At 41.2% G+C, this 24039-nt stretch overlaps 1 protein-coding gene across 13 annotated transcripts in view; it reads right to left on the reverse strand.

Annotated features, from left to right (window-relative positions):
* The window catches only part of nrxn1a (neurexin 1a), a 213807-nt gene that overhangs the window by 105999 nt on the left and 83769 nt on the right, over window positions 1-24039 (reverse strand). For 3 of the 13 annotated variants that reach the window (XM_067368603.1, XM_067368600.1, XM_067368601.1), the window contains 5 exons: window positions 19069-19364; window positions 18163-18186; window positions 16780-16941; window positions 8014-8458; window positions 1244-1627 (listed from right to left, as the gene is read on the reverse strand). In XM_067368603.1, the coding sequence (XP_067224704.1) occupies window positions 1244-1627; window positions 8014-8458; window positions 16780-16941; window positions 18163-18186; window positions 19069-19364 (1311 nt within the window). Of the gene's footprint in view, window positions 1-1243; window positions 1628-8013; window positions 8459-16779; window positions 16942-18141; window positions 18187-19068; window positions 19371-24039 lie in introns of all 13 variants that reach the window. The other 10 variants (XM_067368606.1, XM_067368599.1, XM_067368595.1 and 7 more) reach the window with 6 other exon arrangements.

A 24039-nucleotide genomic window follows, 5' to 3' on the forward strand; every position in this document is an offset into this window, starting at 1 on the left:
AATACAATGAAATTCATACATTTTAAGTGTGGCTTAGGTGGCCAAATATGGTCAAATACTTTTGGGAGCCATAGAGTGATGACGTCAGAACCTGGAAGACTAATTCACCGCTGGTAAAGTGAGATTAAATGCATAAAGTGTATTAGCTTAATTTAAAATATTAAATTATTGCAGGTTTGTGCAATATTCTACTGTTTTTATTCATTTTGAGGAATACTGAATACTGTTTTTGTGCAAGTGAGATGAGTAAATGCTCACATTTAGTCTAAAACTACAGTAATCATCATGTTTACACAGCGCACAATGCTTCTGCACTTACTCTCGATTTCTCTCAACATGGCGACAGGACGGCTGTCAGTCAATACATGGGAAACACAACATTATCTCACGACCAATTTGTACATATTTTACGAGGTGGCTATGATTTGAGTGAAGGGTAGGTTTGGGGGCAGGGTTAGGGGTTGGTCATCGTACAAATTCATACAAATTGGGCAACTCATAAAATATGTACGATTTAGCAAAAATCGTACAAATTCATACAAGTGAGGTTGTACGAATTAGCCACCTTATCAAATATGTACAAATTTCCATGAGATTGGATTGGAAAATAAACTTGCTTATTTGAAAAAGTAACTCAGACATTTTGTTGTAAATTTAAAAGTAATGTGTTACTTTACTAGTTACTTGAAAAAGTAATCTGATTACATAACTCAAGTTACTTGTAATGCGTTACCGCCAACACTGGTGGTAAACATAACTTAAATATACCTTAATTTTTGTTGTACAACCTTAAACTGAATACACTCACTGTCTTATCTAGTTACTTATTAGAAACATACGTTTTCAAAAATAAACATTACTGCTTCAAAGTTTGCGTTTGCGGTTTATGTGTGTGTAATTTGCTTTGAAGAACAAAAGTGTCATCATTTTATGTTTACCACAGGCATAAATTGAAAAAAAAAAAAAAAAAAAACCCATATTAAAACCCCACAGGAAAATCTTGAGGGAACCGGGGCGAATTAGTCTTCCAGGTTTTGACGTCATCCCTGCACCTCTCTATTATCACGTGAAGCCGGATTTTAGACCAATGAGATTTCACTTTGGACGGGACTACCCAGCACAATACAGCAAAAATAGAAGCCAAGCTTGCATCAAAACTGTTGACAGTCATGGCTATCACTGAAAAGACTACCAAGTGACACAATGTAGGACCAAACTCTACATGCAAAATATTGGTACTCACCTCTCTCACAGGAGCGACCTAGATAGCCCGTCCCTGAGCAGTCGCACACATATCGGTTCCAGCCCTCTCTGCAGGTGCCACTGTTAAGGCAGGGGTTGCTTAGACACTGTTTAGGAGGTTCCTTAGAGCAGGATGGCTTTACCCCAACCGCCCTCTGGGCCTCCGCTATCCGCCGGATGTCCTTGCTCTGGCCGTCCATGAACAGATCTCGCACACAGCCCACATAGCCGTAGTTAAGGAGAGCGGTCCACACCTCTGTGGGGAAGATCAGACCGGCGCGATCCTCTGGCAGGCCGCCCAGGTAGAGTATGTCATCCAAGTCCAGGATCTCACTCTCACCGGGAGCGTTGTAGGGAGTACGGATCGAGTTGACGGAAATGGTGCCTGTCACAAAACCACGAGAAGCAAATTTAATTATGTTAACTTGATGTTTAGATGCCATTTCAGCAACTCCTAAAAAGTTTGATTCAGTTTTAATGAGAAATTATATATGCAAATTATGGACTATGCAAATGAAACCCTTAAAGGCTATTGAAATTATCTTTCATTCTTTCCTCTGTAAATAAAACCCCCTTTGCTTTCAGAGCACACAATGTAGACGGAAATCTCTGGGTTTCAGTCTCCTCAAAGTAAATTTGAAATTATGTAGCTACTGTATATTCACACTTGTGCTTGGAAGTATGAAAGATGATTCCAGAGCAACACTTTGTCACCATTTGTCAGAACAGCGCCTATAGCATTGATTTGTCAGTTTTGCATTTGTAGGTATGTCGAGTATGAAAATCGCTCTGTGGATGATCAAATCAGCTTGATGTAGATGTCAATAGCAAAAGTATGAGTTATGAACAGGATTGGTTCTAAAAAAAAAAGGGAAGCCTGTGACAAAATATGGGCCCTTGGCACAATGCTAAGTCTTTCGCATAATTTCTGGTTAAGGTAAAATCACTTTTATTATATTATATTATATTATATTATATTATATTATATTATATTATATTATATTATATTATATTATATTATATTATATTATATTATATTATATTATATTATATTATATTATATTATATTATATTATAATAAAGGGAATCTGTGAGTAATAAAGTTCTCTGCGCAGTACAGAACATTTGCTAGATGTATATAGTAATAATTTACATTTTACATATTGTTGGAAATGGGGATCAAAATCCATATGTGCAAATTCTTTTATATTATCATCTGTTTTGGGCTGTCTTGATACGACAGTGCAAACCCTTATACAAAGACAAAGATTCAAAAAGCAGTCTCCATAGCAACAGTAGACAATATGTACCAGATTCACTGGATAGTCATCACTATCAAAAGGGCATATAACAGAATGAACGCTCAGCCCTATTCATATTTAATTTATTGGTTGTGACTGATTCAGTTCTCACAAATTATATGTGAACCCTTTCAAAGCATGTTTCTGTCCGCCCTCCTGTTTTATGGTTTACGTCTAAATACCGCTTTTACAACAGTGGTTAATATAAAGAGCAAAAACACAGTGCTCTCAGGTGTGGTGAGCCTTTCATTCACTCTAATAATGTTAAAACACTTTCACGAGTTCCATAATCACCCTCATTGTTTTCCTGGCGACTCCAACAAACAGGCATTCATACGCAGGCGGCAATTCAGAATTTTCCTTCTCATTTTCCACCGCTGTGCACTGCCATTATTCACGCCTTGAAGGCAGTTACAAAAGAAAAGCCATTACTGGCAAGATAGGAGAGAACAGGCAGGGATTAACGCAAAGCGCTGGCCACTGCTGAATCCTGTTTATTAGTGTCCAGCACTCAGTCCAAACTCAATAAAAGGCGGCTTAGAATTAAAGATGCCGCCCTTTCAGTGCCAAAACCTTCATTCTTTAGTGACAAAAATGCAGCTTCTGTTATAAAGGCAAAATTAGTGTGACTGTAATCGAGGGGTCAGCTGGAGGTGGTACTGTAGGCATGCAACATTAAAGGGACTGTTCACCTAAAGCTGTATTACTTTTTTTGTGGAACACAAACACACACACACACACACACACACACACGTTGGGTTTCCATGTTTTATTGGAATATTCCAAACGTGTCGCACAAGTTCTGAAAAGTGAAGCCAAAGCGACTTGAGTCGCACTCAGTATAGGTCATAAACCCCACCCTCTCCATGTAATTTAATGGGATATGAGACAAACTAAACAATTTAATTGCACTTCATATAATTTTTTTCCAAAGACAGTTTCTGTCATTTTATGTAGTTTTTATAACACGGATGTAAGTTCAAGTGTTAGTTTTTTTTAAATAAGTTTGGTTTTCGTTATTTGAGGCTTTAAAAACCGGGGCGTGGCATAATTGACAGCTGTGGTTGACAGTTTCTCTGAGCAAAGTAGTCACTAAGGCACAGACTTTTTTCAGGAGGAGATTGGATCTTTAACTTTAATTTCAAAATTTCCATAACTGTTTATTTCACACCGACATGAGTTATTCTGCAGTAAACTGTTCTAAACGATCCTGTGGGAGAGTGGGCGGGGCCATGATAGTGCCACATCATGTTCACTACTGCGCAGAATCGGATCCCAAAATCACTACTGCGCAGACTCAGAATCCCAAATCAACACAAGATGTCAGCGCCATATTGGAACATTGGCAGCTTCACTTTTCTACAATGGAAGAGAGTAGAGATGCATCATCCATATTTTATTTTTACAGTCTATGGGATATTCCATAGACATGATTTTTTTTTTTTTTACTGAAGAAACCCATCATAGAAAACTTTCTACATTTTTACATTTTCAAAAAACATCACTTTTTATAAGCCGTTTTCCTCATGGGGACCAAAAAATGTCCCCACATGGTTAAAGATTTTGGATTTTGGATATACCATCTTTGTAAGGACATTTTGTCCCCATAACACACACACACACACACACACACACACACACACACACACACACACACACACACACACACACACACACACACACACACACACACACACAATTATGTATTGAAAATGTATATTTTGGACCCATTCGACTTTCATTATATGGACAAAAACAACTCTTCATAATATCCTTTTTGTGTGTTCTGCAAAAGAACGAAAGTCGTTCAAGATCGGAACCGTTTTTGGAGGATGAGCTAATTATGACAGACCTTTTATTTTTGGGTGAACAGTCACACTTAAGTCAGTTTGCAAATGCTAACTAGGACTATAAATGCCTCAAGAAATCCAAACAAACATTGGCTGAAAATGTATGGATTTTCATTATAAATCATTTGTGAATAGATGACAGAAAAAACAGCAGGAGCGTTAGTGAGTATGTGCATTTAAATGTGTGCCAAGCTCCAGTAAAGGATGTATTTGCTCTCAGATCTGTGATTTATTTTCATCATTAATGGCTATTGTGGGAATTGAATGAATGGCTTCAGTATCGTTCTGCTATGCTTTCCGGTCCGTGATGTAGAGCACTGGGCCTGAGCTTAGATTTGCGTCACATACCTCGAGAGGGAGAAAAATTCTCTTCGAGATTAAATGTGATTCAATAGACTGATTACAGCCTCCTGTATCGGACTCATTATTCACAGGCACACCCAAAGAAATGGGTGAAACATTAAACGGCTAGACATGGTGGCACAGTAAATTATAATTATGCTCCATGTAACTCATTCCCTGCCAAGTGTTTCAACGAATACGGAAAAATAGTGCTTTCCGTTCTATTCCACTTGATACATTACTGCAGAGATGCCACTTGTAACATGCTAACAGTGTTAGTAAATAAGAATTTCATTTTCCTCTAAGCCTGTAATAAGTCTGTATGGATTTGATGAGGCATAGCGGCACTATTTCTCCTCCTCTCGCACTCTACCCGCACACACACACACACGCACATGCACACATTATCTTGTCCTGTGTTGCGCACTTGGCGACTGTACCCCTAAACAGCAGCCAAACATCTCCCCCGGGTCATCAGTAATGAGCATTCTCCATCATCTCGACTTCCATTCACTCTGCTCAGTGATTACATAGCACAGCCTAATGCTGGGCCCGGCATTACTTTATGTACACACGCACAAATACACACACACTAGTGGAGTAGAGTGGATTTCTGAAAAAGGAGGCAAAGTCCCATTTGGTTTTTTCAGTCCAATGTAAATTCATGTTCTAGTTTCATTCGATGTTTACATGGTTTCTGCTTGAAATGGGTATGGGAATGCATTTACCTTACATTATTAAACAACAATCAATTCTATCATTTTTTTTTGTATGCATTATATTTACATACTATTTCTTAGGGATGTACATGAAGCCAAATATCTTCTTCAGAAAGGCACAAAAATAGCTTCAAACTGAATACCGAATTCTACTGAATAATAATGATAATAATAAAAAGATTTGTTAAACTGAACTAAAATTGCATTGGTGAGTAACATTTAACTGAAACTATCATAATATCAAAGCATATTTGCTATATAGAAGCTACACTACCTTTCAAAAGTTTGGGGTCAATAGGTTTTTTCATTTGCAAGAAATTAATACTTTTATTTAGCAAAGGTCATAATGTTACAAAAGATTTTGCTTTTCAAATAAATGCTGCTCTTATCAACTTTCTATTGATCAAAAAAATGAATGCATCCGTTTCCACAAAAATATGAAGCAGTACAACTGTTCTCAACATTGATAATAATAATTGAGCACCAAATCACCATATTAGAATGATTTCTGGAAGAATGATTATGTGACACTGAAAATGTCACAATCACAAGAATAAATAACATTTTAAAATATATTAAAATCATTTTAAATAATAATAATAATATGTAACAATATTACTGTATTTACTGTAGTTTTGATTACATAAATGCAGCCTTGGTGAGCATAAGACTCGATAACCTCCTTTAAAAACACTAAGAAATATATACTGGTAAAATGGTAGTGTATAAATTGAACAGAGTTGTCTAAAAATAAGCTTTTCATTTAGTTTTGACACACTTCTGGTTTCAGCCCCGCCCACGTCCAATTGTACATGAATACAGATACAGAACAGATCATTTGTCATTGCAACATAATACAGAGAGATAATGGCTTCAATGCACAACCCTACTATTTATTTACTATTCTAAAAAACCAATTCACATTAAAATCTCATCAAGTTTAGGATTTTTAACTTGCATCGCTTCAAAAATAACTAAATTATTACAGTATAAAAAGTATAATTCATGTAGCTTGTTACTGGTAACTGATATTTGCTATTATAACTTTTTGGACCATTAGTCAACAAATCCTTTGTAAAAACATGGGTCTAATGTCAGCCGCAGGCACGGACATGCAGCTTTCATTTAACTGAGTTGAGTGGTCACTAAAACCTCACTCATAGATCATCACTTCCAGTTCATTTCAATTCAGAAGTGACCGAAAGTGGTGATGTCTGAGTGGGTGTGTTTACTTTGTACTTAGCCTGTCCATTTCCACCAGTTTGACCCATTCATTCAGGCCAATTTGTGGCCTGGCTGACTACTGGACAGTGTCACTTTAGAAAAATAAGTGGTTTATCTACTATACTTGATCTCATATTTCAGAATATCTCTGTATTGTCGATTATTCTCTCATCCTAGTTTTTTGTGGAGGCACAAAAACGCCCTTGACGCACATATATACGTGTACATATGTACGTTCTCATTAATAGATGCATATGCAAAGGCACAAATATACATGTTTGCATACATGCCCGCAAAAACACCAGCATGCCCACACATGCGCGCGCACCCTGCACCAGGATGGCTGCCCATATATGATCAAACAGCTTGCGTAGGCAGCCAATTCACGCAGGCGGGTGGGTGACACAGCTCATTCTGTGGGTCTGAAATGCAAGGCCCCATCTGTCAATGGTGTTTCAGATTCCCATGAAATGCCACTAAGAGAAAAGGTTTGTTCTCTCTTTCAAAATGTGCCTGAACTCACAATGACAGCTAGTGGATTGTGCAATGATAAAGCCTGGAGAATACGATTAAACCGAGCCCTGTGAATGAAAACGATGATTTGATGAAAAATACAATTTAAAACCGTGGGGAAAAAGTCCCGCTCTCTTAACAAAACCGTATCCAATCTCAATTGAATACTGTATTGGCATGAAACAAAAATAACACACTTGCTTTAGAAATCTGATTTCATAATTGCTTCAAAAGCCATTTAATTTTCTCCTTATAACTTTCACCATTTAATCTCACAGTGTATGTCAGAACTAATGCAGGTTACTGCCGTTTCTATATCCGGAAAGAGAAGATGAGAGATTCGCAATAACCACGGATCAATAGAGCCTTTTCCCACTTTTTCACAGAAACGAGAAAACTAACGAGTACCAAAGGCCGTTCTTTCGACTCCAGGCAAACGGCATTGACGTGCGAGAAAAAGGGGAATAGTGGGAGAGTTAGGGATGAATGTCTTTGCTTGGCAGAGCTTGCTCTTTCCTTTGGGAAACCAAATCTGGTTTCCATGGCAACTCCGGTGGAGAAGACAGAGCTCGAAAGGAGGAGGAAGACAGGAAAGACTGCGGGTCCTGTTCATATTCAAATGCCTGCCTGACAGTGCGCTCCGGAAGGCATGGTTACGACCGTGTTCGCACGAGCGTGAGAGAACACTGCTGTCTCGGCTATGTCAATATTTTCGTAGACCTTGAATACCAACCAACATCTAACCATACATTGAATACATCAAAAATACATCTGCAGAACAAAGGAACATCTGTAAGATTAAGACACAAAGCCATATTCTACCTGATCTTCCGTCTCTCTGAAAGTCCACGTGGTACCATTCTCCGTCGTTGACTTTTTTGTTGACGGCACGGGTTTTGGTGGTGCCTGAGCCCATGTCCAGTAGAAGGTATAGGTGGCCGTCCAGCATCTCTATGGCGAAGAAATCCACCTTCAAGGTTTTGGGACTCTTGGGGTCTTTCTGCTGCTGCGGTTTGGGTTTTCCGTGGCTGAAGAGGAGCAGGCCGTTGGGCTCAGTGGTGCGGAAGTCGAAGGAGATGGAACCGGCTTTTTTGGCAGTCCACTTGTCAAGGGTAATGAATGACTCTGGTGTCTCAAAGGTGACAGGATCTAGGGTAGCCACGTTTTCACATTTGAAGGCCACCACACCGCTCACCTTCATTTTGGGGTCGCCTAGCTTGGCCAATCGAGATAGCTCGAGCCTTACATCATTGTTCTTGTACACAACCTTTATGTGAAAAGAGAAGAAAAACAGATTTCCAGTGAGCAAAAACTCAGACTTTATATCACATTATGTTACTGTGTATAGAGCCGGGGGCATTGGACAGGGGGTAGAAATCACGTTAATTGTCTTAAACTCTGTTCCACTATTAATAAAGCGCACAAGAAGCCAAGAAACAATAGTAATGTCTCTGACCGGAGCTGCTGGCAAATATAATTTGTTAGTATTATTTTTAGCAATTATATTTACATGTAATATTTGCATATGTAATAAACCAAAATGGTAACACTTAAAGTACTTACAAATCATTAATGAACTAGTTTATAGTTAAATCATAGTTAATATATTGTAGTCTCTACATTGTTGATATATTAATAGGCTACATACAAATAGTGAGTTCTTCATTTCATTGTCACTGTAATTAACCAACCTGATCTCACAGCAATTCGTACGTATTTTATGAGGTGGCTAACTGACCTCAGTCTTACGAATTTGTATGTTTTTTTTTTTTTTTTTTGCTAAATCGTTCGTATTTTACGGGTTTGTATGAATTCATACGAATGACCTACCCCAAACCCCGCCCCTAAACCTAAACTAAACCAGTCTTACGAATTTGTATGTTTTTTTTTTTTTGCTAAATCGTTCGTATTTTACGGGTTGATATTGTTTAATTAGCTCAAAGTAAAGAAATTGTTAATTGGTTATTAAGAGTAAATGGTTCTCTTCAGGCATCTTGAACTTGAAGTGGATGACATCAGAGTAGTAAAGAGATCAGACAGCTCCGTACACCGATCATACATGATCAGTCCGTGTAGCGCTGCTTCAAGTTCAACAAGTGTTTTATGAAAGGTCCGCTGAATCATTGATTTCACTTTCAAAACATGGATTTAGAAATTAAACACTGCTGTGTATTGCGAGGAGATGAACAATTCTGCTTTGTCTTTACATTTTCATTGGCAAAATTCAACAAAATAGACAATATTTTGTCTAAAATAACAATTTTTACTTCTTATTTACTGATTCTCTGATCGTTATCCTGTGATATTGCTTAACTCATGTGATCTAAATATGAGACAAAAACTCAAACATGGGCATTTTTGCCCCTATATCTTTAATTTTTTGGAGTGGTCTCTTAATTTAATTTTTTCCATAGCTGTATTTTATATATTATATATTATATGTTATTTTTCACCGTAACTAATTAACATGTTATATATGTATATATTATATATATATATTATATTTATTTATGTATGTATGTATATATATATATATATATATATATATATATATATACATAAATATAAATAAAAATCAATTAATAACATTTTCCCATTTTCCATAAACTTTTTACTGTTAATAAGTTGTTAACAAAGCATCTTTACATATGAGCTAATTACAGTGACATTGAATGAAGAAGTCACTATTTGTGTATATAAAAATATATTAACAATGTAGAGACTACAATATATTAACTATGAATTAATTATAAACTAATAGCTTGCACATGATTTGTACTTTATTACTATATACTTATTATAAAGTGCTTTAAATAAAATAAAAAAATAAAATAAAATAAAATAAAATAAAGAACTCCATTCTATATAACATGTACTATGTATTGATGAACTCCTCCCTCCACTCGTTAATAGTTGTTAAATCATTAAAAATTCAATAATCAATTTTTCGGCTAAATGTGACAGCCTATCTTTCACTCTCTTTCACATGTTTCATTAACCACAAACAAATGACACACTAAAGTAACACTAAAAGCTTGAGAGGCTAATGATTAGTTATTTATGCATGTCTTCTCCCTTTGTCTTTTTCAGGTGCATTTTTGACTGGCTGTCAATCTCCTCTGGCATCTGTGCAGTGATTAAAACTCATGACACAGGAAGTAAAAATAAGACAATACTATATCTTTATAGATATAAAGCAAATAAATCGTCTCTTCAGTTGCTAATTTGAAATACATTTTTGAGGAGGCTAAACCTCCTCTTTTGTAAAGTCTTTGTCAAAGAAACTTTGACATTCACACTTTCAGTTCCCGGTGTCATTTTACTATTCAATCCGAATAGCATCAAATAGCAGAGCATTTTCTGCCCTCTCAAAATGTGGGGCACATCACTTTCCCTCTATCCTCTGCAAGGCCAAAACCCTGTGAAATAAACCCGAGCACCAGACTGTGAAGTGTTCACGATAACCCTCTTTTAATTCAGTTTCGATTTCATTTGAGCCCTTGCCAGGAAGAAGATAATGGTATGCGGATGCAATAAAAGCTTATTGATGATGCTTCAGAAATGCCAATCACAGGCAGGCACAAGAGCCTTTCCAGCCATTAACGTGCCACAGGAGTGAACCCCCCTCCTCCTCCTCGCTTCATAAACTCACACGGGAGGAAAAACACAAGCGATCTGTGATAAAACACTGCACAACATGGCCGCCGGAGAAGAGCGCATTACAGATGAGAGGTTAGGGGCAGGGACAGCAGGTGGAGGACGACACATCTGTCTGTGCCACCTGATCTGAACGATCAGGAGCCTGGAAAGCACTGACCAAATGCCCCTGAGAGGTGGGGCGCATTAAAACTAATGCACTAATGATGAATGGGCTTCTGGAGAACCCTGCTCTAAACGCCTGAATAAATCAACCTAGGCATAAATAACTACTCGCGCACGGTAACAAAACACACACCTAAAGGTCCTCACACACACTCAAAATGCACATCTTGCATGAAAATATTAAAAATGACCTTTGCAAAACAAAATAATGACAAAATAAAATGTTAAAAGGTCCCCTTTAGCACCTACGCATAGTCGTCCTTTTAATGCCAGTAACGCTTGTGAATGAACCAAGAAGAGGATCCATTCAGAATCCTTTTAATATGAATTCCCGTTCAGGGGTTCAAAGCACTAGAGTGTTTGTTAACACAGGTCAATGACCTCAGGCCTGCTGCTAATCTGTGGAAATGATAGCACTAAAGCACAGACAAGAGACACCAAACGCCTACATGCGGCAGCGGACCACAGCTTACACGAGTCTGCACTTTCATGTTTTGACAATGATTGATTGCTTGTGGATTGGTTTTGAAATGAAGGCTGGAGGCTGGCAGGGGAGAGTGGAGAGTCTGCACTGTTTCAATGCTCCATGCATCCACATATTTGACAAAATCGCATCTTTTGTCATCTTTAGGCCTCTTGTAAGAATTTGCGAGCAATGAAAGTATTACATTAGCATTAAAAAAGGCAATAGTATTACTATCTATGTGATGTCTCTGTCTAAAACCATGATTTACATTTAAACTACTGGCATAGAACAGGACTGTTCTCAGAGTTGCAGACAGCCAGCAAAAACAATGCTAAATACAAATGATAAAAATTTATATATATATATATATATATATATATATATATATATATATATATATATATATATATATATATATATATATATATATATATATAAAACGCAAATAATAATACTTTGATACACTATTGTTTTTACAAAAAGTAGGAATTCACTGCTATTAAAATTCTGGCTGATACTAATAAGCAGATATTGTCATGCTATGATCAATAAAAAAATAACAAAACTGAACTAAAACTACTTTTAATCACAACATTAGAATGTATGGTTACAAAAAAATGAGTATTTATTTTGAGATTTACCAAAGGTTAACAGGTTAACATTTTAACAGTTATTAAATTATTAGTGTTTTAAAAGATTTAAAGGGTTAGTTCACCCAAAAATTAAAATTGTGTCATTAATTACCCTCATGTCGTTCCACACCCGTAAGACCTTTGTTCATCTTCGGAACACAAATTAAGATGTTTTTGATAAAATCCGATGGCTCATTGAGGCTTCCATTAACACTTTCAAATGCCCAGAAAGGTACTAAAGACATAATTAACAGTTCATGTTACTACAGTGGTTCAACATTAATGTTATGAAGCGACAAGAATCCTTTTTGTGTTTTTGTGTGTGTGTGTTTTTTTGTGCCAAAAAAACTAAATAACGACTTTATTCAACAATTTCTAGTGATGGGAAATTTCAAAACACTGCTTCATGAAGCTTCGAAGCTGTTGTTTCGAATCAGTGGTTTGGAGCGCGTATCAAACTGCCAAAGTCACGTGATTCAGGTAAATGAGGCTTCATTAAGTGTTTCGAAATTTCAATGGTTCACGTGACTTTGGCAGTTTGATACGCGCTCCAAACCACTGATTTGAAACAAAACATACATAAAGCTTCGAAGCTTCATGAAACAGTGTTTTGAATTCGCCCATCACTAGATATTATTGAATAAAGTCGTTATTTTGTTGTTTTAATGCACAAGAAGTATTCTCATCGCTTCATAATATTAAGGTTGAACTGCTGTAGTCAGATGAACTGTTTTGAATATAAAGTACCTTTCTGGACATTTGAAAGTGTAAATTAAGTGTCAATGCAGGCCTCACTGAGCCATCAGATTTTATCAAAATTATCTTAATTTGTTTTCCGAAGATGAACAAAGGTCTTACGTGTGTGGAACGACATGAGGGTGAATAATTAATGACAGAATTTTCATTTTTGGGTGAACTAACCCTTTAAGTGAGTGTTTGATGACAGCAAACGTAATCTTAATGTATGTAAATAAGAGGAAATTAGCATGAAAATAAATATTTTATTTAAAGGTGCCCAAGAATGCTTTTTTACAAGATGTAACATAAGTCTAAGGTGTCTCCTGAATGTGTCTGTGAAGTTTCAGCTCAAAATACCCCAAAGATTTTTTTTAGTTAATTTTTTACTGCCTATTTTGGGGCATCATTAACTATACACTGATTTTGGCAGTGCGCCGCCCCTTTAATTCGCCTGCTCCCTGCCACACAAGCTCTCGACTATATTTCAGTGCATTTACAAAGTTCACAGAGCTAATATAACCCTCAAATGGATCTTTACAAGATGTTCGTCATGCATGCTGTATGCATGCTTCAAATTATGTGAGTAAAGTATTTATTTTGATGTTTACGTTTGATTCTGTATTGATTGAGTTTGAGGTTGTGCTCTGTGGCTAATGGCTAATGCTACACTGTTGGAGAGATTTATAAAGAATGAAGTTGTGTTTATGAATTATACAGACTGCAAGTGTTTAATAATGAAAATAACGACGGCTCGTCTCTGTGAATACAGTAAGAAACGATGGTAACTTTAACCACATTTAACAGTACATTAGCAACATGCTAATGAAACATTTAGAAAGACAATTTACAAATATCAGTAAAAATATCATGCTATCATGGATCATGTCAGTTATTATTGCTCCATCTGCCATTTTTCGCTGTTGTTCTTACTTGCTTACCTTGTCTGTGCACAGAGCCAGACGTTAATACTGCCTTTCCTTGTATAATGCCTTGAACATGGGCTGGCATATATGCAAATATTGGGGTCATACATATTAATGATCCCGACTGTTACGTAACAGTCTGTGTTATGTTGAGATCTGCGTTTTTTCCAGAAGTCTATTAAACAAATGAGATTTACATAAGAAGGAGGAAGCAATGGGGTTTGAAACTCAATGTATGTCTTTTCCATGTACTGAACTCTTGTTATTTAACTATGCCGAGGTATATTCAAATTTTGATTCTAGGGCACCTTTAAAAATAATTAATAATATTAATAAAAATGTTAATTTTAATTTTCATGTAAATAATTTTACAGGTGAACAAAATGCAAGGTTTAAAGAAATGGACATTTGATAAACAATTTGGGGTCTGTGTTGAGTCACATGGTAACCAAAGTAAAATCTATTCCTGAGGAAAATCCAATTGAGAACCACTGACCTAGACTGTGTAAGAGTGGACATGATAAATAGACTAACAAGGTAAATGCCAGTGAACATTTGTCACTAATTGTGGGTCTAGAGGTTAATGAATGAATCACCAAGAGCTATAGCACCTTAAGTTCAACCAACACCATCATTGTCTTCGTTTCATAATTCAATCACAATCAACTCAATTTAACTGCTCTTCACACGCATACTGAACTTAGCTAAAAATGCATTTTTCTATATATAAAACAAAATGGCTGGCATTTTATTTCTGTTCATAACATCAAAAACATTTCCAACTTCCTGGCAGTCAGAACAGCTCTTTACTTCACCAGCTGGCGTATCAGAGGACATCCCATTCCACAGGGATGCGAGTCTAACATAGAGGATGGAAGCTGATGGATGAGACAACATGTTCTCCACAGTTTTCCTCTCAGGAGTGTTACGATCACAGATAACTCATGTGATAGAGCATGTGAGGTAGTGGACTAGTGATCTGTTGCAGAGATCCATCAAATATTGCTGGAAACTGAGTGATTCTAATGTATTTCATTAGGCTGGCTTTTCATATTCACATGAACTTAAATGTATTATTTACTTATTTATCCAATTTGTCGCACTCTTGTTTATTTGTTAGTTCTGTCACTGTTGACGACCTGTGACCTATTTTCAAATTAACAATCTTCAGATGTGAGGAAACCTCATCAGCAATGTTAATTAGAGAATGCATTTCTACTCTGTCGCTGTGTTTCGGCTCCTGAGTCCGTGGCGACTGATAAATAATTCCTTTAGTTGTTGGTGTACGTGACGTGTTATGAGTTTTTACAGGCCAGAGATAGTACCCATCAGCAAAATGATGACGTCAGTCAAATGTAAAAAAAAACAAAAAAAAAAACAACAGTATCTAATACAAATTATAAATATATATATATATATATATATATATATATATACACACAACAGATGCACAATACTACATTTCTCTGTGATACCGATAACCGATTATTCAGAATATGTGGCAATACCGACAGTTTGATTTTCTTAAGGGAAAAAAAAATCTCTCCCAACTAATGCCGTAAACTGCAGTGACGGCAACCCTCTCATTTGGTACATTAGTATTATATAACAATTTTAAATTTTACAATTTTAACAATCCTTAAGTCCAAAATATAATTCACGACAAATGTATTCAAACAATAGTGTTAATATAATTAACAGTAAGTAAGCTCCTCTATTGTGATTTTTGTAACTAATTAATTTACTTTGAACATTACATAACTTTGCATACATCGCTTCAGGGGTTACTCTTGTGGCGCAAGTCGACAGTATGCGTCTGTCGTCTGGCAGAAGCTAGTTACTTTAATTTATAAAGTTTTAAACATGGATTTTTTTTTTTTACAAAAACGCATCGCTTCACTTCAAAAGGCCTTTATTAACCTACTGGAGCTGTATGGATTATATTTATTATGGATGGACACATTTTTGGGGGAGCTTCAAAACATTGAGTACCATTATAAATCTTGGTAGAGCCAGGATTTTTTTAAATATATCTCTGATTGTGTTCATCACCTAGGATGGCTTGAGGGTGAGTAAATCATGGGATAATTTTCATTTTTGGGTGAACTATCTCTTTAAGTGACATATATGTTATATTGACTTTTAACAAAATATCTCTCATGTAATCGCTCAGTGATTCACCTGAGGAAAGTTGTACTGTATAAAAGATACAAAACATACCTTTTGATGTTCATGCATGTTTTTCATGATATAACTTGTATTGAAGTAGAAGAAAACACCTGCGCCCCTCCGTGCTGCCACTTGAGGCTCTAAAGCAATCTGTCACTTCATTGTTTGAATTTTGTGATAAAATTGACAGAATTTGAAAGCTGAGACTTTGTTTCTTATCAGAAGTAACAAAGCACAATTCTCTTTGTGATTACTAGATGGGAAGCGCTACAAATAATGTTTGGTGTAAGGAAAAAACACGGACATGGCAACCCTGGCTTGAACTACAGGTGATATACAGGGTCAAATAGAGCCTGCTTTAACATCGCTATTTTTTAAACTGTTCATGCGTTATTGTTGCATTAACTTCGACAACACAAGAGACATTTTCTTCACAGTATGAGTTGCAGTCGGACATGTTTTTCTGCTCTCTTAACTGGATATAATCAGCCCTGATCAATGGCTGTTTTTAAACAATTGGCCAATACCAATTATTTCCTAATACACACACAGTTCAAATGTTTGGGGGTTGAAGCATCCTCTGTCATTTGAAACGAACTAATTTAAAAAAAAAAAGCTAATTATACAGTATATATATGATATATATATAAATAATTTTTCTATAAAAAGAAACTAGTTCAACTTTTTTGAATCAATTTTTGTGGATTAAATGCAAGGACGTATCATTCAAAAAGTAAATGAATAAATGTAATATAGTATCAACTGAAGGTGATTAAATTACTGGGAGATTTCTGGGTGGAATTACTTTTTTTCAAGAAGCAATTTTCAGAGCGCTTACCTCTTTCAGGCAGCCCATAAAGTTGTTGCTAACAGGGGATCCGGGCAGATCCGCAGTGCTGGGACTACCCCCCACATAGAAAAAGTCGTCCGAGCCTAGCATGGTGTAGTCCTCTTGTGTATATCCAGTGGTGGTCAGAATTCCATCCACGGATATTGTAACCTAGACAACAAAGCACAGGGAAAGGACACGCTATACTCACATATAACTTGAATACTGTTACAGGGCTTTGGTCCCCCTCATAAGGATTTGGATGCTTGGTTTTGTTTTTGTCTTTAATGCTTCTTGTTTATGTATTTATTTATTGCTTTTCTCTTTTTATTGATTTAATGTGAACCCATTTTCATGTCTGTTTCAGGAATTCTTATTTATTTATTGTTTAACTTTTTTTTTCTTTTTTCTTTCTAGATTTACGTTTTTCTAGTATGCCTTAGGTGAGCTGAGGAAGTCTGCGGCACATTAGCCCAGGATCAATGTTAGTGGTGCCACTAATAGAGCACAAAAAGTAAATCAGCAGACACAAAAATGGTGTTAGTAGTATGTGTGTTTCTGAGAGTTAGTATCGCTTGAATCCAGTGCGTGTGAGTAGTTTCAGCAGTTTTCAATGTATTTTTATGAGGTAAAACAAAGAACACGGCGTGCTAAGAGGTTAGAAATGAAAGCACAGGCAATTAGAGGCACATCTCTCACAGATCTGGTTGAATGGATGCATGCTTCATTATCCCTCCCTCTCCACATGCAAACAATGGTTGGTTAGAGAGAATAATTCTTCTCACAGATTAGATTGCACAGGAATGAGTAAAGAGAGAAGGGAGAAGGACACAAATACGACGGAGCTCATGAGACCAATCACAGCAGAGGTGTCTGCATGCATAAGCGTGTTCACATGAAGAAAGAAAGCAAACAATACAACAGACGAGATGACCGGCCACCCATGCCAGCCTCAAATGTACTGATGGTGCAGAAGTGTTAGTACACGGGGTGGCCAGGATGCACACCATGCTGAACAACAGGCCTCAAAGCTAGCTGGACCAATGAAAAGGCTCAGAGCCAGCCAGCCGAGACCGATCGGTGAGCAAAACCTTATGCAAAAGAACCCAAAGGAGGAAAAGATGCAAGATAACCTAACAAAAAAAAAAAAGAAAAGAAAAAAAAAGATGGACGGGACAGAAAGAGCTGAGGAAACCGAACTAATGAGAAGAAAAAGAAAAGGGGAATTTGGGCAGGGCAGGGGAAGTAAGCGTAAAGAGTACCAACCGCATTTTCCCCCTTTTTTTGTTTAGTATTGATGTCTACGATTCAAAAAAAGGAAAATAGACACACGGCAAACCCAAACTAAGAAACAATTAGAATGATATCTACCGAACAATGTAGTTTGTTTACCATAGCGTGTCCAATGCCTGAGTGCTTTGTGGAAAAGGGGGGAGAAAGGAAATTAAAAAACTGTGAACAGAACACCGTTCCTTAATCAAAAAAGATGGTCTCTTGCCAAGGTTAGTACATCAGCGTTGCACGTTAGTAAGAGGTAACAGGTTAGTAAATGACACATTCCATGGATGAAAGGTTAGTTTCTTTCCCCAAAAGCAGGTTAGTAAACATTTAAAAAGGGCAAAAGAAGAGAAGGAAAGGAGAAGCAGACGAGATCTGCACCATGGATTTCCTCTGGGACGCATCTAGTCTACTCTGTTCCAAACACTGTCTCTTCCTATTCCTGGCGCTCCGCTAACTTTACTGGTGACAGAACGCACCACTGAGCTTTTTATGTTTACTGCCTGTCCTATCCAACTTCGTGCCACACATCTTGGATCTTTTCTGAGTCTTGACACTTCAAAAGTGTTCTGCGTTGACAGGTGACGTACTCATGTAATGTAGTGAGAGGTGGCGCTATCAAATAGTGACAGTAAAATATGGATGCTGTAGCGTCTGAGGTTGAATTTAAATATTAGTCAAGGGGAAGAGGGTTAAGGGTACATTCACTCATGTCTAAAAGCTGAATTAATGGCTGCTACATGAATACTTTACGTCTAATACGTCTTTTTTTTTTACATTACCTCTACATAAATGAATGCTAGAACGCATTTAAAAATGCTAAAAGTGCATCAGAAGCCTAGAACTTTCTCTGTAGTTGTGGACTTTTAGTAGCAACTTTCAAACACATAAACTATTTTAAATGGGTACATGTCTTGGTTAAAGTGTTTATGGTTAAATCTAGTCCGAAGGTTAGTTTGATGCTACTAATCTGAATCTGAATGTATCCAATCTCGACCTCTGCCTTTTCTGCGCGGTTACCTGACGAAGGTTCCTGGTAACCTTCACATCATGCCAGGCATTGTCATTAAATTTCCCATTGACGGGCTCCACCAGGGCCTCGAAGGCCCCAGAGCCCAGGTTGATGACCAGCGAGACGGCACCATTCTTCAGCGCCAGGTTGACGTAGTCTGCCGACTTTCCGGTGTGGAGCATCAGTCCGTTGCGCTGCAGGGTCTTGAAGGAGAGCGTAATTTCATCGCTACTGCTCTGGATGGGGTTCGGGGACAGGTCGTAACAGAAATACTCTGAACCCTTGAAGGTGGCCACATACTCTTCTCTCTCTGTAAGAACACAGAGAAACAAAGCAGGTAAGCTAGGAGCAGACCAGCATTTTACATTAAAAGAGGCTGTTCAGATGCATTAATACGAAACTAGCAAGGCAATGCAGTGCAACATAAAAGTTTAATTGGAAAGATGAGCAAATATAGGGGTCAAGGACACAATGACTTTTTTTTTGGCCTATCTATTATTTTATTCAAAAATACATTAAAATGCAATTCACAAATACAATGAAGACTTGATCAAACCTATTTTATGATAAGAAAGTAAAATTAAATAAAATAAAATGTAATATTTCATTGTAATATTATTTGGGAGGGAAATAAACTAGTTCCCTTTCAGTCGGTCACGTTCGACGTACGTCAGTAGTGACCGACGAATTGGGATATCGCTTAGAGAGCCCTATCATCTTCGTGTAAACTAAAACAAGCCAATGGAATTGGCGTGCGATATTTGCATAATGCGCACCGCCCCCGTCAGGTGTATATAAATAGGAAGCAGATGCAATCGCACTCTGTCTTTCGCTTCGGAGCCATTCACTGGTGTCCTGTTTTAGAAGATTCCTTTCTTTGTTTGTTTTATTCTGAAACATTGCCTCAGAAGAGGATTTACAGCGAGCTTTCAGTGCTGGTGTAAGGGCACGTTCAGCGAGGTCGCGAGTCTCCGAGGAGCTGAGCTATAAGCTCGAAAACTGCTGTTTTCACAGCAACACAAAGAGTGTGTGCGTGTGTAGCGATTTGGGCCGGTTCCTCGGTGTGTCAGGGAGTGGTGTACCTGACACATCGCGTCGCTCCCTGGGTGCTTCAGCACGAGTGAGTTGACTTCCCCTTCTAAAAGAGCTTTACAGACGAACCCTGACAGTATGTCATTTCGTCTGTGCGTTAATGGGTGCGGTCGTTCCCTGGTCCCTGCTGATGGGCACAATCGTTGCATCTCGTGTTTGGGCATTCTGCACGCTGAAGCAGCTTTTGTGGATGGTTCATGTTCCCATTGCGGGAACATGACTATCGCGATGCTGAGGTCGAGACTCTCCTTCCTGAAGTCTCAGGAAGCGGGGGTCCCCTCTCCTATGCCGCGTACGACCGTTTTTCCGGCCCCGGGAACCGGAATGACGGTACGGCGCTGTATAGGAAGGGTGACCGGAGGATTACGGTCAGGGCTTCCCCGCCGAGCGGAAACGCTCCTCGGGCCCCTGCCGCCTCATCAGCACCGCAACCCATCGTGCCACCGTTGGTTTCCGCTGGGCCCTCTACGGACTGTCCAGCCGTTACCTTTGGTGTGCCGGCGGCGGATCAGATGTCGATCGCTGCATCGGAAGGTGAGCCTGAGTCCTCGGGGGAGGATTCGGACGCGCTGCCGCCCGGGACGGTAGCGTTGCCCGAGTCGGATCCCGAGCTTACGGCTGTGCTCTCCCGGGCCGCCTTGTGCGTCGGGCTTGAGTGGAACCCTCCACCCTGTCCCGGCCCATCTCGGTTGGACGATTGGTACTTGGCGGGGGGTCGCGCTGGTCAAATCCAGCGTCCCGCCCCAATGCCTTTCTTCCCGGAAGTACACGATGAGGTGACCAGGTCTTGGCAAGCTCCGCATGGGGCTCGTACAGGGCCTGGTCCCTCGTCCGCCTTCACCTCCCTGGACGGCGGGCTAGCCAGGGGGTACGCGAAGATCCCGCCAGTCGAGCGGTCTGTTGCGACGCAGTTGTGTCCAACGGCCGCTGGCTGGCGCAGTGAGCCGCGTCTCCCGTCCCAGGCCTGTGAATTCTCAGCCGGTCTGACTGAGAAAGCTTACAGTGCCTGTGGGCAGGCTGCCTCTGCCCTGCACGCGGTGGCCCTTTTGCAGGTCTATCAGGCAAAAGCGCTGTCGCAGATGCCCCAGGAAGGTCCTGACCAACAGCTGCTTGGGGAGCTGCGCTCTGCCACTGACCTTGCCCTCCGGGCAACGAAGGTGACAGCGCGTTCTGTTGGCCAGGCGATGTCTACTCTGGTAGCCCAGCAACGCCACCTCTGGCTGACCTTGGCAGACATGAGGGAGACCGACAAACATCGGTTCCTGGATTCCCCCGTGTCTCCGGTCGGCCTTTTCGGCGACGCGGTGGAGAGCTGTGCCCAACAGTCCTCCGCTGCACAGAAGCAGGCTGAGGCTATCAGACATGTCATGCCACGGCGGTCCGCTGCTGCCTCCACCCAGCCGCCCGTGGCTCAGCCTCAGCCCGCTCGTCGCCGAGGGCGCCCGCCTGCGTCTTCCTCCGCCCCTGCTAAGTTGGCAAAGCAGCAGCCTACACCAGCCAAACAGCAGGGTGCCGGGCGCGGACGTGGTGCCCAGCCCGTCTCTGCCAGCCAGGTGGCAAGCGGTCGGGGAAAACTCGGCCCTGAGACGGGCGACCTGGAGCGGAAGGTTCCTGCCCTTTGGGAGAGTATTCCATCTGCTCTCCCACCCCCGGAGGAGGGCCGGGGGGGATTTTGTGGCGGCTGTCCATCTACCGCCGCTGGCTCTCCGGAGTCCAGCGGTACCCACTTTGCCACAAAAGGAGCAGTTTCCTCAGACTCCAGGTCACAACAGGGGGTGTCTGCCAGTGTGCCAGGCTCCGCCTCGCTGCTGTCAGCTCCCTCCCCATTCGCCAGCAGGTGGCAGTGTGATGGTGCAGACCGCGTCCCGTGCGCGGTCTCCCATGCACACTGCTGCCTCGCAGAGTCTGACCCCACTCCGGGCCGCCCCCAAGCCGTCCGGGTCGGGTCCCTCTCTGCCTTGCTGCCCCACCCCCGGTGCGTCTGTGGTGCCTTTGGTCCTGCTGGCTCAGTGTCTGGAAGCGTGGACCTGTCCAGTTGGCTCATTCGTACTATCAGACTCGGCTATGCGATTCAGTTCGCCCGGCGTCCCCCGGTCTTCAGGGCTGTCCACTTCACTCAGGTGTCGTTGGACAGTGCTCCTGTTCTCCGGGTGGAGATTGCTGTCCTCCTGGCGAAGGGTACAATCAAGCCGGTCCCTCCAGCCGATATGAAGTCGGGGTTTTACAGCCCCTACTTCATTGTACCGTAAAAGGGCGGTGGGCTACGGCCAATCCTGGACCGTCCCCAGGATTGGTTTGCAGCAATAGACCTGAAGGACGCATACTTTCATGTCTCGATTCTGCCTCGACGCAGACCCTTCCTAGGTCGGTCTGCATTCGAGGGTCGGGCATGTCAGTACAAAGTCCTACCCGACATGGTTGTAGCTCCCAACCGGTTGGGTCTTCAGGTCAACTGGGACAAGAGCTAACTCGCCCCCGGGTAGAGGATCTCTTGTTTCGGTCTCGAGCTAGACTCGGTCGCACGGACTGCGCGTCTCACCGAGGTGCGCGTCCAGTCGGTGTTGAACTGCCTGAGCTCGCTCAAGTGCAGGACAGCGGCTCCACTGAAAGATTTTCAGAGGCTCCTGGGGCATATGGCATCTGCAGCCGCGGTAACGCCGCTCGGATTGCTTCATATGAGACCGCTTCAACACTGGCTCCACGGCCGGGTCCCGAGATGGGCGTGGCAGTGCGGCACGCTCCGTGTCCCCGTGACACCGAGCTGCCGTCGCACCCTTATCCGGTGGTTGGACCCTTCGTTCCTGTGGGCCGGAGTACCCCTCGAACGAGTGTCCAGGCACGCTGTGGTCTCCACAGATGTCTCTGCCACGGGATGGGGGGCCACGTACAACGGGCATGCAGTGACAGGTCTTTGGACGGGGCCTCAGCTGCATTGGCATACCAATTGCCTCGAGTTGCTAGCGGTTCGTCTTGCGCTGGCCCGCTTCAAGGAGCTGTTGTCAGGCAAGCACGTTCTAGTCCGCTCACTAAGCATTGCGGCCGTTGCGTACACCTACCGTCAAGGTGGTTTACGCTTCCGTCGCATGTTGCAACTCGCCCGCCATCTCTTGTTGTGGAGTCAGAAGGATCTGAGGTCCCTTCGGGCCACTCGTGTCTCAGGTGTGCTCAACCGTGCAGCCGACGAGCTGTCACAGCAGCATCTACTTGCGGGCGAGTGGCGGCTCCACCCCCAGGCGGTCCAGCTGATTGGGCAGCGGTTCGGCGAGGCCCAGGTAGTCCTGCTTGCCTCCCCGGAAACTTCCCTCTGCCAGTGGTTTTATTCCCTGACCGGCGGCACGCTCGGCACGGATGCCCTGGCACACAGCTGGCCCCCGGGTCTGCGCAAACATGCGCTTCCCCCAGTGAGCCTTCTCGCACTATTCATGTGCAAGGTCAGGGAGGACGGGGAGCAGGTTCTGTTAGTGGCTCCGTACTGGCCCACTCGGACCTGATTCTCAGACCTCATTCTCCTCGTGACAGCACCTCCCTGGCCGATTCCTCTGAGGAAGGACACCCTGACTCAGAGACGGCACCCTGTGGCACCCGCCTCCCGATCTGTGGAACCTCCACGTGTGGTCCCTGGACGGGATGCGGAGGTTCTGAGTGATCTCCCGCAAGCGGTCGTAGACACCATCACTTCCGCTAGAGCTCCTTCTACTAGGAATCTCTACGCGCTGAAGTGGAACCTGTTCGTCGAATGGTGCGCCTCTCGCCGAGAGGACCCCCGATCATGTTCGGTCGGATCCGTGCTTTCCTTTCTGCAAGATGGGTTGGAGCGAAGGCTGTCTCCCTCCACCCTCAAGGTGTATGTTGCCGCCATTGCCGCACATCACCATGCAGTTGAGGGT

Source organism: Chanodichthys erythropterus, chromosome 19 (assembly GCF_024489055.1).
Source record: "Chanodichthys erythropterus isolate Z2021 chromosome 19, ASM2448905v1, whole genome shotgun sequence".
NCBI classification, from domain to species: domain Eukaryota; kingdom Metazoa; phylum Chordata; class Actinopteri; order Cypriniformes; family Xenocyprididae; genus Chanodichthys; species Chanodichthys erythropterus.